The following is a 19,027-nucleotide window of genomic DNA, read 5'->3' on the forward strand; positions in this document are numbered from 1 at the left end:
AGGGCAAAGGCCTCTACGTGTAGAAGGGGGGGTTTTGAAACATTGTCTCTATCTTCCCATTAGCCCCCCTGAGTTTATGTAAAGAGAAATGTAAGGGATTGTAATCCGCATCTGCAAGGTCAAGTGTACAAGTTCCTGTGAATTCATTGTCTGAGGGTGGCATCCAGGGAGACAGTTATGGGGCACAGACTTTAAATGACTTCTGACCCAAGCCACATCCTCTGTTTTTGTATAAAGCCCTCTTTGTCAGAAATAACATCAGACTGGTCAGAACACTGCTTTGGAGCAGTACTGAACCTTTCTCTTTATTCTGCAGAATAAATATCTTGAATCTTCTCAGTTTTGTTTTCTTGTAGTGGGCAGATTAACCTCACCGATCATTGCAGAAGAATTTCTTCCACAGTACACCTGCTAATTTCAGTGTAAAAACGATATATAAAAGGGTCGCAGTCTGGTGCCCTGGCTTTCAGAAATAGCAATATATACAGTATAATAGACTCAAGGGGGCAGAGGCTCAGGAGGTCGAGCAGGTCATCTAGTACTCGGAAGATTGCCGGTTCGATCCCCCCTCATCCTGGTAGAGTTCTGATGTGTCCTTGAACAAGAAACATAACCCCCTAACTGCCCCCCGGGCGCCGCTATATGGCAGCCCACTACTCCTAGATACATCAGCTACTAGGATGGTTAAATACAGTGAAATGCATTTTGTTGCGTCAGTACTTGTACTTGTGCAATGACAATTAGTTGAATCGAAAAAATTTTTTTTAAATATAATATATATATTTGAAAGCAGCACAGTTGCTGCATATTTTCACATGTGGAAGGGCTCTGAAAGAGGCATTGTGCAATTTCCAGGCCACAGGTGGCAGTAATGAGTAAGAATAGGCCTCCTAAAACAAGATTGCGATCATAGTGATTTGATCTGTGTGTGTGGTATTGTAGAACCTGTTGCAGCGAATCCATGTTCCAGATGCGAACAGTGCCATCGCTGGAGGAGGTGGCGAGATGCCTCCGTACGCCGTCCGCGCTGAAGGCCAGCACGCTGTCCGTGTGCGACCTCATCAGTGTGCTGTAGCCACGGCTGCGCACATCCAGGTAACCAAGGTTACCGCTGGGGGTGGAGGCCAGAACAAGGAGGCCGTCGTCAGAAATGGACACCAGGCTAACGGGACCCTCGTGCTCTGGGGAGGAGAACAGTGGATTTGAGTTGAAGCCCTGAGCAGAGCTGTGCCTGTGCTGTGTTTATGGTCAAATAAAATTAAACACATTTTTTTGTTCTCTGTTGTTTTCCCTCTGTTTATCATAATGGGTCTGGAAAAAATATTTTATTCACTGAGTAAAATATGCCAAAGCCACTTTGTTTATCAACATGATGATAGTCCATGTCCTTGGTGACGTTGTTCAGAATGTTCCCTTTAAATCACTAGGTGAGAATGATTCTTGCATTAAGTTATGGTATATTAAATAATATGTATCTACATAATGTAAATTAAGGTATTATAATTATAATTCCCACTGACCCTCAATAAATGAGATGAAAGACATTTTTTGCATAAAATTGATTTAGGCAAATCAGTTCAGGCAAAGAAAAACAGCATCAGCTGTTAGCAAACTAATAGACTGCATTTCTTAAAAAGGACCAAATAGAAAGCTTGTCTGATCTGGTTTTGTAGTTTGGAAACCTACAATACAAAGATAATAAGCACACTAGCAAAACAATCACGTCTCATTAATTGCAATCCCATTAAAGAGGCCGTGCTGTTCATACCAGCCTCCAGGAAGACAGAGGAGAAGTCCAGGGGCCACAGCCGCAGAAAGCCATCTTCAGAGCCTGTGGCGCAGAAGGAAAACGACACGCTGATGCTGTTGATAGCAATGCCTGGCTCTGAGACACAGAAAAAAAACAAAATTAGGCTGGGTTATAGTACTCTTTTTTTTTTTTTTTTCTCTCAACATGTGCTGTCAGCCTAGTTGGCATACAACACAGTATTGGTATGCCATTGCATCTAGGACAGAGTTAATCTGCATGTGGAGTTCAACTTCTCAACCTGCAATGCAGCTCTTTATTAATTATTTCATCATCAAGAACTGCTGCAATAACTCTGTCCTGTGAACAACCTGTAGGATGACAAGATCACAGCTTTTTTGTTATACAAGCCCGCCACCAATCCCCCTCTTTGGAAAACGATCAACCATGTTTTGGTCTACAAACAACTAACCATCATAACTTCTCCAAGAGGGGGATAATGAGACAATATGAAAATATTAGTATATACAAAATATATATAAATATAGAACGCACAGGACTCAATCAGAGGTCGGAATTATATTGTAGTGCCTCCAAGCAGGGGAAAAGGCCCTGACGCTACCCATGTCCTGCAGCTGTATTAGACACTCCATGCCCGCAATGCAATGCAATGTAGTCACAGAAGACCCCCCAGCCCCCAGAGAAGCAGGGAGCCCGCGGAGCAACACCCACGATTGGCCACAAGGAGCATAAACCAGCCACAGAGTGCACAAGGAGACCCTGCACCCCTGAAGCACACACATAGAACCCACCCCCACATGCAGGCATAAGATCAACCGCAAGCGCAGAATCCGGGCTGCAGGCCCCAGGCACAGACCACGGAGCCAGGTCCCATGCCAACAGACCAACACCGCGCCAGAACTACCGAGCCGGCAGGTCCCCCATTCCTACCAATGCCCCATGCAAAGGCCAGAACCACCATACTGCAACAGGTTAGATGCCCCACCTGGCCACAAGTAGCCCCCCGTAGCCGAGTGTGCATGGCGCAGGACACCCCGACATCAATCAATAAGAACATACAGGAGATTATAGAGATTATAATATGAATGATAAAAAATATAATTAAACATGCCATGAGACGGCATGTGTTTCTGACAAAGATCAGCGAAGACTCACTTAGCGAATAGTAAATAAAGTCTAATGAAGTGTTCTCAATGGCGATAGAGTGTGCTCAGCAAAGAGGAAATCACTGCTATCTGGGAGCCTTGATAGCAGAAACACAGTCCAGTGCATTCTGTTTGAATCTCTTTTTCTCCCTCCCCCTCCCACCTGTGTTGAATGTACACTTCTCTCTGCGTTGGCCGTGGGGTGTCTGGGACGGCAGTAGCCGACGGACGTTCTTCACGGTCACCCTGCTGTAGTCGATCTCCACGATGTGGCCGCTGCGACTGCTGGCGTAGCTGAGGGAGACACGGGAAAACTAACATCCCTCCCGTCTGTGACTTTGTTCTTAATGCTCTAATGCGAAAGGCCTTGGTGGGTGAGCCGACTCACAGTGTTCGATCTTGGAGGTCCCGGTCGTCTGGCTGCCCGCCATCGAAGACAACGTCGGTGAAGTCAAGCGAGTGGTACTCCTCCAGGTTCACCGGACAGGAGCGCAGATACCCACATCGCACACGCCACAGCCGGATGTTGTCGCGACCACACGACACCATCCTGAGCACATGGATGAAAGAGATGCGGTGGTGACCTTCCACGAAGCACGAATCCATGAGCTATAGAAAATAAGTTGCTGTGATATTTTCTCAAGTATTATTATTTTGTTTATTCTGCCTTTCCCAAGATACTATGTGCCCTTTTGGTTTTCTATATATGACTAATTGTTGCTTTAATATCAGCTTTTGAGTTAAATGAGCAAAAAAAGAACAAGAAACAAATTGTGTCTAAAAGTATCTTAATAATAAAATGGCTATAGGTTTATAGGACACAAAGACTGTAAACTGCATGGTTAGAAACACAGTAACATTAAAATGAGACAATAAAATATATATATATTTTTACATTTTTTTGATAAGCGATTTAATGAGCTAATTGTTAACTGTGAGCGAATAACAATTTCATATTTTTTGATGCATTTTATTTCATCCTCATATCATAGTGCAAGCCTATAATAGCTTTGAAAATATGTGAAACATTTGGGCAAAAACTGGCCTCAAACCAAATAAATTCCATACCAACTGAATGGAAACCGAATTGATATTCTATTAATTGCGACATTTCTCACATTGGTTTCAAATTTGCCTACACTGATTGTGGAATCCAATGATAAAACAAAATGAAAATCAGCTCAAATAATTGCCATTATGTAATAGTCATGACAGCGCTACAACATACCCAACAGTTTTTGCATGCTTGACAGATTGAACAGCAAATCTCTATCCATCTATATTAATCAGTCAATATAGAACATGACAAAGCGCATATTGATGCAAACCGGAAAATACACGATACAGAATTAAACCGAATTAAATTAGAAAAAAAACAGTGTTATTTGACTCGTAGGAATAAAAGGCGATCTGAGGAGTACCGTGTGTCGTCAAAGTGGGCGACCTTGATGGTCAGGATTTCAACGTCTGTGTGGGCTTTGGCCAAGACCACAACCTCGCCCCGTCTGTGGACGTGTGACGTGTTCCATACCACCACCATCTGCAAGAGGGTCAAACCCGGAATTAGAGCCATGCGTGATAGATACATGGGAAGGATAGAAAACAGACTGTGTTTCATCTTAAACCACACAATATTGTCGTTTATCCCTTTCAGACTTCAGATGATCTCGATTTGTATTGGGTCTTACTGTTTTATCGCAGCTGTCTTTTCCCACACCACAGAGAACGTCTCCGCTGTGTGAGAAGCTTCGAGCGGAAACAAAGACAGAAGATTCATAAAAAGGAAACGTTCGTGTATGCGTGTGAGCAGTCTCAGTACTAACATAAACCCAGAATCTATCATTTCTAACATCAATAAGTGTGTGGACGTGTGTGTGTCACCTCAGCGAAGACACCGAATGAGTGTGAGTCCTGAACATGACCAGACAGTCGCCTTTGTGGTAATTCCACACCCTGATGACGCCATGGTCACCGGTCTGGGCGGAGGCCAAAACAGTGGTGTTTCCGTCAAATGCCAGAGCGGAAACCTGAGGTGACGAAAACACATGACAAAAGCACAAATTAAGCAACATTTCCCTAACAAACTTCCCTCACATATAAAAAAGTCGGTTTAAACAGCACAGCTTTAAAAACAAAATAATTGTAACAGGGAAAAACAAAGAGTACTTCTGGTTTTCTCATAGAATTTCTGGATGTTTTTTTGGAGGTGACATTTAATTTAACTTCTCCCTGCATGTTAAGACTATTTCACTGTAAACTGACTTTTCATTTCATCATCATGACTTCTTAAATTGCCGTTTTGAAATTGCGATAACTGTCGCTGCTATTGCAGGATACCTTATCCGTGTGTCCGATGAAAAACCTCTGCTGCCCCGTGGCAATGGTCATAGAAATGATGATGGCATGACAGGGGTAGACGACCGCGTCGCCTGATTTAGTCCACAGAGCCTGGAAAGAGACAGGGCATAAGGTCAAGCCTATTGCATTAGAAATCTTAGCTCTATGATGTAATAAAAAACACCTGCATTTTGAAATGACTTGCCAAAACATTTGAGCAGAGGTTACAACTTTTTTAAAGACGAATACTAGAGCCTGACTGATATATCAGCCATTATTTGACTTTTTTGACCACAGCAGTTATGCAGCCGATGTGTCCTGATTTTTAAATAAGTATAATGAACAAAAACATTGATTATTTATCCTTTACTTGTCTGTTTCATGCTACTTTTAAGTTACTCATCAAAATAAGCACAGATGTCCGACTAGGCATTATAAATCCAGTTTTTCTAATTGATTTGAAAATTTTGCATTTTTTGACAAAATATCATAATTGGTGGGCTAAGACTCTCCAAAATCGGGATCGGCACCGGACCCAAAAATCTGGCATCTGTCAGGCTCTAAGGAATACCTAGTAATTCAACGCATCACTTAAGAACACACCAAAATTGCTCAATTCTTAATTGATATTACGTGTCACAAGTACTTGATCAAATTTCACTAGAAGTTAAGAGAAAGATATAGAAACAAAAACACCCATGATGTGATTTACTCCAAAATGCGACAAAATGCACATTCCCTGTTGATTTAATCTTTTCATTTTCTGTGTTCTTAGTTCTCATTTTAATTATACTTAACGATTCCACTATTGATCAACACATACACATTTGGTGGTGCCTCCTCCAAAGCCGATAATTCGGTCAAGCCTGAGGATAGGGTCTGGTTGCAGCTTCTGACGCAGAACGGAAGGAGATAAAAACAGAAATTTAGAGGAGGCTGGTGTAACTTAATTTGTTGTATGTAGACTGTGTACACACACACACACACACACACACACACACACACACACACACACACACACACACACACACACACACACACACACACACACACACACACACACACACACACACACACACACACACACACACACACACACACACACACACACACACACACACACCTCACCCTCTGCATGGTTTCTTTGGTGGAGGACAGGTGAACAGGCTGGGGCGTCTTAGTGCAAACAACCTAGAAAGATCCACAACTTTCAGGACAACAGACCAGCATCTATCTGTTTAAAATCGTATAAATATTACAGTTCATTTTTTTTTCATCCCTTTTTTGACTTCAACATATTTCCCCCCTGAGATTAAAAAAAGTTTTGTTACATCTCATTTGTACCTCGTGTGAATATTGTTTGGGAAGCTGAAATGGCTGGTTGACTGCAACATGAATGAATATTAAAAATGTTCCGAAATCAATCCTCGCCAATTTATCTTAACTCCACCAGAAACAAGCTCATGTCCTCACTCATACTCGAAGTACAATCCATTAAATTCCAAGTGGCCATAAATTGCATTTTTGTCAAACAATTAATATACATCAGCTCTTTATATGTCTCAGCTGTGTAGTCATTTAGGTCGAAATCTGCGTTAACAAACAAGAAGGGATGTACATTTATTTTATCTTTTGGTGATACCAGTGTTTTCCGAATCATTTTCCTGAAGGTGTGGATTTTGGTATTGACCGCGATTTGGGTTTCTTGACCTCATTGGTCAAATATTAACCATTCAGATTATCTTCTTTCCATGTTCCACAAATCTCACAGTTGGTCCTTCCAGACAGGCCTATGCAGAGACCTTAAGAGAGGCAGGTGCTTAAAGTAAAAAAAAAAAAAAAGGCACATGGAACAAGATTTTAAAATTGCATATCCAGCATAACCTGTATATACACTGATCAGCCACATTATTAAAAACACCTGGCTAATATTGTGTAGGTCCCCCTCGTGCCGCGAAAACAGCTCTGACCCGTCGAGGCATGGACTCCACAAGACCTCTAAAGGTGTCCTGTGGTATCTGGCACCAAGACGTTAGCAGCAGATCCTTTAAGTCTGTAATACCCTTTCCCACTGCAGAGATCTGGAGAATTTGGAGGCCAAGTCCTTAAACCACTCATGAACAATTTTTGCAGTGTGGCAGGGCACATTATCCTGCTGAAAGAGACCACTGCCAACAGGAAATACCGTTGCCATGCAGGATGTACTTGGTCTGCGACAATGTTTTGGTAGGTGGTTTGTGTCAAAGTAACATCCACATGAATGCCAGGACCCAAGGTTTCCCAGCAGAACATTGCCCAGAGCATCACACTGCCTCCGCCGGCTTTGCTTCTTCCCATAGTGCATCCTGGTGCCATCTCTTCCCCAGGTAAACGACCCACACGCACCCGGCCATCCACATGATAAACTAAAACATGAATCATCAGGCCAGGACAACTTCTTCCTTTGCTCCATGGTCCAGTTCTAACGTTCATGTGCCCATTGTAGACACTTTCTTTGGTGGACAGGGGTCAGCATGGACACTCTATGTAGCCCCATGCTCAGCAAGCTGTGATGCACTGTGTTCTGAAGTCTTTTATTTATATATATATATATATATATATATATATATATATATATATATCTCGCCCACACCCTTTGACAGGTGCCATTGCAATGAGATGTATGTTGGCAATATGGAAAGATAAGGAACAACGTAGGCTCATATAAAGCACATTTAAATTGATTGTACTCTTTACAAAAAACATGTATGTAGCATGTAGCAAACATGTAACAAGTAGTTTCATCTCGTGTTTCTTTTGAAAAGGCTTGCATAGGCGGGTGCAGTTGAAAAAATAGACCTCTCACACAAAAGTAGACAAATTCCGCTCATGCAGAATTTCGTGACGTGGCCAGTGGAGCTGCAACAGTGGATTCAATAGCCACTTTCGGCACACCGCGCTCATAAGATTCGCCAACACATTCGGTGGATTTCTAACCTGATATTGTGTATTGCTCATCTCGTTCCAATGGACCTGCCAATGGGTGGGATATATGAGGCAGCAAGTGATCTTGAAGTTGATGTGTTGGAAGCAGGAAAAATGGGCAAGCGTAAAGATATAAGCGACCTTCACAAGGGCCAAATTGTGATGGTTAGACGACTGGCTCAGAGCATCTCCAATACGGCTGCACATGTTACTTATTTGATTTCAAGAAGAAATATTCATAAATTTGATTTATTTCTTAAATGTCTTAAATGACAGGACTTATTTTATTTTAAATCTTGAATAAAAAATATTATACATCTACATGCCTTGATGATTGTGATGGTCATTCTCTATACTATAGCCCGCTTATCAATTGGTATTAAGCTCAATATACACAGATAACATTTGACTGGAATCTCTCCCATTTGTCTGGGAAATTGAAATCTTCCAGGAGACGTTGACCGGTACCAATTTTTTCTAATGGAAACTCTGCATGGGCGCCTATGGGCTCGTTGATGTGCCTGGGGAGTGAAGTCTAGCCCATCTGGTCGGATCCCACAGAAGAGCTACTGTAGCCACCTTATTGATAAAGTTCATGCTGGCTATGATAGCAAGGTGTCAGAACACACAGAGCATTGCAGTTTGCTGAATATGGGTCTGCATGATCGTTCATGATCATTCAACATCATGAATATTCATATCTTGCCAAGAAAATAAATCAGCTAGTCGTCTGGACTTCCTCTTCTCCATTTTCCTACCGACTAAATAAAGTAATTTATTCTGGAATATATGACTCATTTAAACACTATAGGTGCTCCGCTATTCTCTTACCGCGATAAGCACCTAGCGTTAGAAATTAGCATTACACCAGGAGAAGCTTTTAACAGAGCGTCTCCGAGCAACGCCTGCTTTCATCTCTGTCCCTTTCATCACACAAACCAAGAGATGGCAAACAGACAGAATGGCCCCCTCAGTGACTTATCTCCAAAAAAATGCCTTTTTGAAATATGAAAAGTAGTCACAATATCTTAAATATTTTTCAGATTATTTACATTGTGTGTAGGGGACTCCACCTCCTCTACCCCGCTGTCCTCTCCGTGTTGGCTGAGGGTGTCATCCTCGTGCATGCAGGCGTCATGACCATTACCACCCCCCCAACACAGTGGTGGCCTGGGAGGGGTTGGGTGGGGCCCTGGGCTGTGAGGCCACTGCTCAGCACCTTGCGAGAAGACGCCCACATCCGGTACATCAGTTGAGGAGGGGGCTCCGGACCTCAGCCGCTAGCGGTAGAATAGGAGGAAAAATTTATGTTGAAGCTCATTACTACACATCTATCTCTTGTATCCATCTACTTCTACAGACTTCTACTTTTTGGGTAAACGATTCCGTGTTCAGTCTTACAGAAGGCGGGGTGGTGATCTGTTGGATGAGGGACATGCGGTCCTTCACTGGTTTGCTGAGGCTCACACCGCGGGACGCCTCCCCCGTGGGCCCCTCTGGGACTGGAGCATCCGCTGAGGGAGTGAGCATCACATCGCACTTATTAGGATAAGCTCCATCAATTACACATTAGAATAGGACATCTCCTTATTTATCTTTAATATATCTTTACTTAAGAGCAGTGGGAAGCCGCAGTGCCCGGGGACCAACTCCAGCTCTTTTACCAGTCTCGGTCAGGGGCACAGACAGGAGTGTTAACCCTAACATACAGTACATGTCATTTGATGGTGGGAGGAAACCAGAGCACCCGGAGGAAACCAACATGAACATGGGAGAACATGCAAACTCCACACATAAAAGATGTGGGAGGGGAACCCAGGACCATCTTGCTGTGAGGCAACAGGGCTAACCACTGAGCCATCGAGCCAACCACCCAAATCTTTTTTTTGTGCTCGTGGATACAAAGCTTACAAAAAAATGTAGTTTAAGTTTGTATTAAAAGGTCATTAGGACTTAAAATTGTCTGGAAAACATTTTTAGAAAGAATAGATTAATTCATTAATTTATGGAATGAGCTCATTCAATAAATTTAAGGAATGAGCTCATAAAGTGAAAACGGAAATAATGTGATACTTACTAGGCAGAGGGTTGGGAAAGCCTTTCTGAATGGACTCGAAACGGCACAAGGGTCCAAACGGCAGCTTGGAGCCTTGTGGGGGAAACCTGTTGTAATTGGTCAAGAAGAGGGCTTTGGTCGAGTTAAAAGCAATTACAGCAGCGGAATTATTATATATATATAATTTTTTTTATAAAAGGTTGGATCAACAATTCACTTTTCACATGCTTTGTATATAAAGTAAGGCATAATGTACAGCCAGTCGGTCATTATAGGCAAAATAACGATAATGACCGGCTGGCTGCACATTATCCTGATTATTACACAGCTAATTAGAAAATGAATGAATACATTGACACATTGGTAATTGATTTGTTGATTTAATTTGAAGTTATTTTATCACCAGTATGCCTAGTTTAAAGGTCACCACTTGTGAAAAACTCACTTTTTCAGTGCTGGTGCATATACATTTGGGTCTCTGAGGGGCCTACAGTACTAACACACAAACTGTGAACTAAGACAACCCAGTCCGTTTTTTGTGGGCTGCCCAGGTCGGAAAACATGTGATTCAACAAGCCATTCAGATTTGCCTCCCCCTCCTACATCAAGTGGGGGTTCATTAGAATAATGGTGCCCTTAATCTGAGTATTTCCACCCATGGCTTGAGAGCTACCTTTGCGAAGGTGCACAATTTTTTTTCTCGCAAGCGTCGGACCCGCAAGCACTATGTTGGATGTGGAATGTATGTGTGGGAAAAATATCTCCTGTCCATGACGAAACTGCAGACGAGGGAAATGTAAGTATTTAAAAAATAATTGTGCTCGTGTTTCTTTCGCTGTTTAGCTGTGAGAATTAGATGTAACATTCTACAAAGTTACTTACGTTACTTTACTTGGTGCAGGATTCACAATAACATTTATGATATTAGTTTATTATTCGAATGTCTGTAACATAAACTCCATCTTATCAACACAAGGGACATTAAAATGAGATAATAGGTGGTGATGTCCCCAGAGTGTTTCTTGCTCCTTATTTTAAAGAGATTTCCAAGAAGTTTACTGACTTGCCGTGAATCACAGAGGCCATGTAACCTCCGCCCCCGTCCAGCATATAGCTGGTCTGCGGTTAAAGTTAAAGTTGTGTTCCACTCAGGTAACCAGGGGTTAGCAACGTTAGCATGTTGTGTGAGGGTAAAATGTGCTTCACGACCATTTGTAATTTGGCAAATGGGCACAATTTGCAGTAGGGTTGAGCAGTCCTCATTTGATACCTGATAGCCTTCACAAACAATCGTCAGTTTTTTGATAATGCTAATGACATCACCAGGGGGTGGTGCCATGGCGCATGGGGACCTACGTGACGGCACGTGGTCGTACACCTCTGAGATTTTGTGACTTGGCATGAGGGCCGTTTCTCGTTATTTAATTTCAAAATGGAGAAGTTCGAGGCAAGACTCACTGAGCTGGTTCGCGCCTACAGGAATATTTACCGCTCTTCTTTGCGCGGGTTGAGGGAATGTATTCAAACTTATTTTTTCAGAAGGAATATTCAAACTCGATTTTTGGCCATTGTTGACGGCCATAATGTGTCCTTTCTGTTACCAGCAATATCAGTTGTTTTCACGGGGGGGACATTCACCATAACAATGGTATCAAGGAGGCTTGGCCAGAAAGCCCCAACCAGTTCCAGAGTGGGGAGCAGCAGTTAATTTTCATTTAAAGCTATCGACACAGAAACAGCCCGTCGACAACAGCGTTGAAACAGAGGGATACAGAGGCATGCTAGAATGGCTAGAATGCACAATCTGAGTGGTATTTTCCGAAGAAAAACTTAAACCTCAGATTTTGGGACCTCAGAGACCTATATTAACTTGTTGAAAAGGTGTAAAAGTGGTGAGTTTTAAGAGCTTCTGCAAAGAAAAATAGTCCATTGCAAAAACATAGCAACATATTCACCATACAAAAAATATATGACTAACATATTTAGTTGTATTATTATGTAAAAAAAAAAAAAAAAAATGTTGATGTGAAATTGGACATTCACAGTGACTGAGCAAGCAGAATCAGGTATTCCACAAAGCCGTTTAAAATGAACAAGCACACAGGCTGGACTGTCTGCTATGAAAGTCAGATAAGGCACAGAAATCGGCGTAACAATCGGAGTATCCAGTGGTAAAAAGATAGTCGTTTTGGGTATTGAAGAGTTGATATAACGTGTGATCCAAATGCTATCCTCAGGTGCACTCCCCTACCTGATGGAGTCGTAGAGGTCGTGCCAGCACTCTCCCTGAGGCACAGGAAACGACATGTCCCTGGGCATGGGCCCGGTGCCCTGCGACGACGCCAGGCCCAACAGCTTGGCCTCGCCAAATGACACCCCTGCGGGAAAGAGTGAGGTAGGAGATCACAATATGTGTGGTCAACAATGTTGGCTTTAGCTGTGCACCAAAAGAGAGATGGAATAAAAATAGGCTATACAGAATAAAATATACAATAAACCTAAACAAACAATCAAGTAAAGTAAACTATCGACTATCCAATAAACCTGTTGTTAAACAATAAATAAATAACCCCACAGTAACAAAAACAGTAAGAAAATGACGGCAAATTTCTATGAGAAAAATTGGCAATGTACATAAACCTAAAGACTAAACTAGAAGACGTATAAAATTGCCATGTGCAATAAACGTAAGAAGTTAACAATAAACTAAACCTAACAATAAACCTAAAAACCTTAAAATAAAAAATGAACAGTCAAGATTTGGTAATGAACAATGAATGATAAATATTAAATATAAGAGCATGGACATTTGGACAGCATGTCCAAATCTCTGAGGACAAATTCAAACATTCACAACATTTCTGTTGTCTTTTGGTCCATCAAGTCCTTCAGGGTTAAACAAATTCATCCTTGCCACAAGTAACAGCATTTGGACTTCAATCTACAAAATGACCAAGATATTTGGCTGGTGCAGGTACAAAACTTAACTCAACTAAACTGGACAAGCTTAGCTTGTCTTGATTGGTCACTGCACACACCACAGCACATGCATACGTGTAGCAATGGGGGACGATACACACACATGCAATTAATGGAGGACGTGAAATGTGGCCAGAAGCGCTGGGCCGCTTATAGCATCTGGTGACCAACTTCAGTATCCATCGCTGGTCAGACAATGTTTCTTCTGCATGTGTTTAGTGGGGGTTCTTATGATGTCACTGTATATGTGTATGCTCACATGGGGAGAACATGTAATCTCCACAAAGGAAGACCCCTAATCGGGAGATAACCCACCGGAACGCGGTGCCAACAGCTCCCCAGGCTGGAATCGAACCCAGGACCTTCTTGCTGTGAGGCAGCAGTGCAAAGCACACACAGTGCAGTTTGATCACTGAAATTTATCAATCTAGTCCACCCAAACGGCCCTCCTTTAAAGCATCAAATGGAAATGTCTGCTTAACCATCTCAAAAACATTGCTTTGTAGTGGTAGGAAAGCAGCGCTTAGGCACACATGCACAGTCTCTTGGGTAAAATCTAAATAATCGGCTCACCAGGATCTAGCAGCAGGTCGCTGGTGAACATGTTCTTCACCCCCATGTTGGCACAGAGCTTGACGCTCTTGAGGTGGCTGTGGCAGCGGTTTAGGCAGACCGACAGAACGTACCGGAGGTCCATCATCAGGCAGGTCCAGCGCACGGTGGAGGGGGCCAGACCCATAAGATCTGTCCCACGGAAACATCAAATGATATCATGACATTAAGTGATGACAAGGGGGAGAGAGCCAGGTGACGAAGAGAGTTTCTGTTGGCGGCGGGTGGTGGTGATGATGTGGGCGGAGTAAGAGGGGGTGAAGAAAATGTGGGGGTTCCTAGAAGGACTGGAGGAACCGTAGTGATGTAGCGAGAGACGCAAGCTTAACGTATATTGTCATAATTGCAGGGTAAGCTGGTTCAATATGTTATATATACACGTTTTAGATGTTTGTGAATTGTTATAATTAAGATCAATGTGCTGGTTAATATTAATTAATTTTTTTTTATAATGTGCTTTTCTAAGAACTCAAAGCACTGTGTAATCAAAAATAAATATAGATCATAAAAACAACCCCAGTCGACAACGAAATGTTAAACAATGACCATTTATACGAGCATAAAAAGCAAAAGCAAAATCAGATCAGGCAGGCACAAGAGACATAAAATAAATATAATAAATAAAGTAAATTGTGAAAAGAGAGAAAAGTTAAAAGACAAGGATAATGTAAACCGTATTTAGAGTGGATTTTTTTTGGTTTATATGCTTATTGCCAACATTTTGTTTACTGTTTAGGGCACTGTTTAAAGCATATTATATTAAATGTCAGGTGTATTGTACATCACCATTTCTATCCTAAGTTCATCTTTCTGCTTCACTGTTTATTTCTTAAGTTGTCTTATAAGACCGTATATTTTATTTTTGGACATTAACTTTTATTTGATCTTTTTTGTTGTTGTTATTTTTAACATATACAGTATCTGTTGTTTATCACTAGAGCTGCTTTCACATATGCACTCAGGACAATGTCAGGATAATGTCCGGACCTGATTATCCAGATATTGTCTGGAGTTGCCCTTTCACATGTCGCAAAAAAAATAGAGATTGTCCGTGTCAGATGTATTTACACTCCCTGGAAATATTCCGGTTGGTGAAGACGAGGGGCGGAGCCTGGTTAGAGCATGCAGAAGCCAAGACGTGAGGCAATAACGCTGCAGTGTTTTACAGCACACCTAAAATGGCAGATGAGGCTTCAGACTTATCAGTAGTACTCTCACTTTTTTTTTTGCGTTGATACTCCATGTATTTGGACGTATCCACTATATAAACGAGAGTGGAAAAGAATAATAAAGAAAGCAGAAAAGAGTATGCAGCAGCTATGCTCCGTGCACAAAGATCCGCAATAAGGTAATTAACTGCCGCATGATATGATGTGGCATGACATCGTCAACATGCGACATGCCCATTTGCTCGCTGTGAATGATGCGGACCATTACTTGCTCTGTTCACACATACTGCTGAATCGGACATTACACAGACTTTGTACTCGGGTGCTGGGTGGGTAAAGTCCAGGTAATGTCCGGATCAAATGATTCAGACATTTGTGTTCACATATACAACTCCTCCATGTAATATCCGGATAATTTCAAGGTTGCAGCGCATGTGTGAAAGCAGCTTAGGTTTAGTGTATATTGTCATATCTTATTGTGTACAGTTAACTGTTAGGTTTATTGTATACTTTCAAAATGTTCCATACATCGACATTTTATTTTTTATTGGATTGCTTTATTATTATTGTTATTATTATTATTTTGCCTACTGTTTTGATGTGAGCTGCTGAAACATTTGCAATTTACCTGCAGGGGTGAATAAAGTCTGCGGGTGTAGGTGAGACATGGGGTAGTATAACTGAAACGATTAAAAGGTAAAAAAAAAAGAAGATATTTTGGCCAATTCCAATGGCAAATGAGATGATGACTATAAATATCAAACTTGTGAATGTGTCAGGGCGAGCACATCACTAAGCTTGGGAAGTTTTACAATTAAATCGTCAATCGGGGATTGACTGCATCAATTGATTGACACGGATGACAGGAGATTATTTTATCCGCCAGGAAAAATCCGAGCATTGGAACGGTGTTAAGTGCAGTTTACCGTGTTCTGAAACTGGAGGGAAAGAGGGGGAGAGGGAGAAGGGGCAGAAGGTCTCGTCCTCTCGCTCAGAGCTGTCGAGTAACTACTTGTGATCAGATCTCACTTCCCCGTTCTATTTGCAAATCTTGTGATTATAATATAGCAATATATAATATAATCTCATAAAGTATTAGATTTATTTGGAAAATGAAAAACGTTAACCTAACCTTTTTTGAAATTATTATTTCTCCTCCAGACGTTGGTGCACCGTGCAAGTACGCCGGTTCCCGACTCTTGTGCCTGTGTTTCTATTTTAAATTGATATATTTTTGTTTGTTTCCTACTTGTGTGAAACAATTTTTTTTTTTAACACCTTACCGTTCCAAAAAAAAACCAACTGTAGGTCCCCACTCTTGGCACAATGGGGACGCACGTCTCCCCGTTACTACGGGACTTAATTTGGTAAAAAGTGGATGTTTTTGTGTAAATACTTTACTCGTAAATAATAAAATATCTTTACCGTGCCTCGTGGACCTGGCCGTGGTTTCGTCGACAGAGTCCTTCGCAGCTCCACATATGAACGGAAACTGCAGCCACGTTGCTGTGGACTTGAACTCTTTGAACATGCTGGAAAAGGAGATGCGAACCACCAGGCCCTGCTACACAACACAGGGGAGAGATGGTGTTGGTGGGGATCCCAATGGCCTAAAAATGATAAAACCAAATTCTGACAAGACAAAAACCTTGAACCATATGCATGTCTTCAAATAAAATTTAAAAAAAAGTCCTTATTTACCTCTGCGGCGACATCAAGGTGTACCACAAAGTGTTTGTTGGGGGTGGGTCTGAAGAGAAGGTAGAAGTACCGTCCTGTGAGTCCCAGGCTCTGGGTGCTGAGTTTGGGTGCGAGTATGTAGTTGCTGGCCGGAACGGAGCCCTTGATCCGCAACACGGAACACTTCACCGTCTTGTCCTGGGTGGGAATGCAAGGTAGACATGGGGGGGGGTCAACAATGTAGACATGTCACATGGCCCTTGTTTTCATTTACAAACGTGTCAACATATGTTTTTGTGTCCGAATCAATTATCATTAAAATAAGCTAGATATGAAGACACGTATGTACACAAGGTACGTCCCCATTACCACCTGTTGAACACATATAGAAAAAATTGAAAAATATCTCTATAAAGTACGCTCAATTTGAAACCACTTTCAATTATTTCATTCATTTTGGGAGTTTTGAGACTTCAAGTCGAAAAATGTCCGGCTGCACAACCACGTTTTAGACAGTGAAAAAGCCGACAAGGCTTTCTTGATGGTTGTACCACCTGACATTTGTTTTAACAAATTAACAAACCATGTCAAATATCTAACAAACCAAGTCTTTCAACTTAATAGACATACATGAATTAACAAAAGACATTTTTTTTTTTTTTTTTTTTTCACAAAATAAATATACTTGCTAATTCACACACACACACACACACACACACACACACACACACACACACACACACACACACCCACCCACCATGTAGGGGGAAACATCCCCCTCTTTCGATGCCTTCTTCCATTCTTCAATCCTCAGATGCTTAAAGATGTTGACATAGGGATGTTGCCAAGCTGAAAATAACAAATATACATATATATACATATATATATATATATATATATATATATATATATATTTATATATACACACACACGCGCGCGCGCACACACACACACACACACACACACACACACACACACAGACATATATATATATATATATATATATATATATTTATATATACACACACACGCGCGCGCGCACACACACACACACACACACACACACACAGACATATATATATATATATATATATATATATATATATATATATATATATATATATATAAAATATAACAGTAATTTGGACTAACTGACTGTAGTGCAAGCGGTTTAAGTTAACTACCACTATGTTAGATCGCAATTTAAATGTTACCTCTTGAAGCCATCGATGAGAAGTCAAGCTCCCTGTGTGTAAACTGTCACCTGTTGAACACAGGCAGTCTGGTTCAAGTCACAATTTAAAACTAGCTAAAAAGCGCCGCTCCCATAGCTCACTTCACGGCAACGACAACATGAAGCGCCCAATACATCGTGGGCCGTACACTTCAGATACCGACGACAACGTGTTCTATCATCATAAATCGCAAGGTACGTCCCCGTTACCAAGTCAACAAACGCTCCGGTTTTGTCGTAGCGTCGCCGTCGCTGGTCTCGACTCCCGCTCAACGCTGCGCGTCGCCACTATGTACGTCTGTGCGTATGAAAAGCAAGGGCTTCTGGGTAATGTAGTTTCTGGGCGCGGGGCGGGGCGACTGCCTGTAATGTTAAACATTGGCTATTATTCATTATTATTATAAATAAGAATTGTAAAAAAATCAAATGTATAAATATGAATTACTATGTATTATCTTATTACAGTACATTCAGTGTTATTGCACATATATTATTGCACAAGTTGTATGTGTGTGAATGAGTTTGGAGAGGGTTTGTGCAGATACTAAATGGCCAATTCAACACTGGAAAAAAGAGAACGTTTTTGTTTTTTTTAATCCTTTTAAACTGATGACAGAACCTGGATCCAAAATACTGTGTGGTACACTGAGCTCCAGCTATTGAAGTTGTGCAGGAAACACAGAATTGAGGAGAGGATCTCACTGAAAATGGCTTTTGTCAGCTGCTGGTGATAATCTCCTGAAGGTGATACAGGAAGGAATGTCACAAGGAAACTGTCACTCGCCGCAGGTATGCCCTGCTGAACAAATCAGACCCTCACGTTCACATTATTTATCACAATCACATTATTCACATTTGCGAGGGTGGGTCCTCTTTTGAGGGGAGCCTTGTTAAAGTCTTTACAGACTGCTAAGCGGTCGGTGTTAGGGAACGCTTTGGCCTCTATTCATCATGGGAACTTTGTGTCCTGCCTGTAGAAGATAAGTGATACGACGCCCCTGGACACGAAGACATTTTATTCCTGTATTAAATACATTTCATTTTGCACAATCAAAAACACACAAAGTCAATTAAGTATGCAAA

General features: G+C 41.6%; 1 protein-coding gene across 1 annotated transcript in view; it reads right to left on the bottom strand.

Moving 5' to 3' along the window:
• The window catches only part of wdr90 (WD repeat domain 90), a gene marked incomplete at its 5' end in the record, with an annotated part of 41,666 nt that extends 23,729 nt beyond the window's left edge, over nt 1-17,937 (bottom strand). Inside the window, 19 exons of the mRNA XM_080020781.1 lie at nt 946-1,181; nt 1,769-1,885; nt 3,077-3,207; nt 3,302-3,463; nt 4,335-4,453; nt 4,602-4,659; nt 4,795-4,940; nt 5,251-5,361; nt 6,074-6,142; nt 6,379-6,441; nt 9,267-9,494; nt 9,616-9,728; nt 10,292-10,377; nt 12,522-12,648; nt 13,823-13,993; nt 16,456-16,594; nt 16,732-16,908; nt 17,468-17,559; nt 17,925-17,937. Coding sequence (XP_079876907.1) covers nt 946-1,181; nt 1,769-1,885; nt 3,077-3,207; nt 3,302-3,463; nt 4,335-4,453; nt 4,602-4,659; nt 4,795-4,940; nt 5,251-5,361; nt 6,074-6,142; nt 6,379-6,441; nt 9,267-9,494; nt 9,616-9,728; nt 10,292-10,377; nt 12,522-12,648; nt 13,823-13,993; nt 16,456-16,594; nt 16,732-16,908; nt 17,468-17,559; nt 17,925-17,937 — 2,358 coding nt within the window. The remainder of the gene's footprint in view (nt 1-945; nt 1,182-1,768; nt 1,886-3,076; nt 3,208-3,301; nt 3,464-4,334; nt 4,454-4,601; nt 4,660-4,794; nt 4,941-5,250; nt 5,362-6,073; nt 6,143-6,378; nt 6,442-9,266; nt 9,495-9,615; nt 9,729-10,291; nt 10,378-12,521; nt 12,649-13,822; nt 13,994-16,455; nt 16,595-16,731; nt 16,909-17,467; nt 17,560-17,924) is intronic.
• Nucleotides 17,938-19,027: the final 1,090 nt, after the last annotated feature.

This window comes from Zeus faber, assembly GCF_960531495.2.
Source record: "Zeus faber genome assembly, chromosome: 20".
Classification (NCBI taxonomy): domain Eukaryota; kingdom Metazoa; phylum Chordata; class Actinopteri; order Zeiformes; family Zeidae; genus Zeus; species Zeus faber.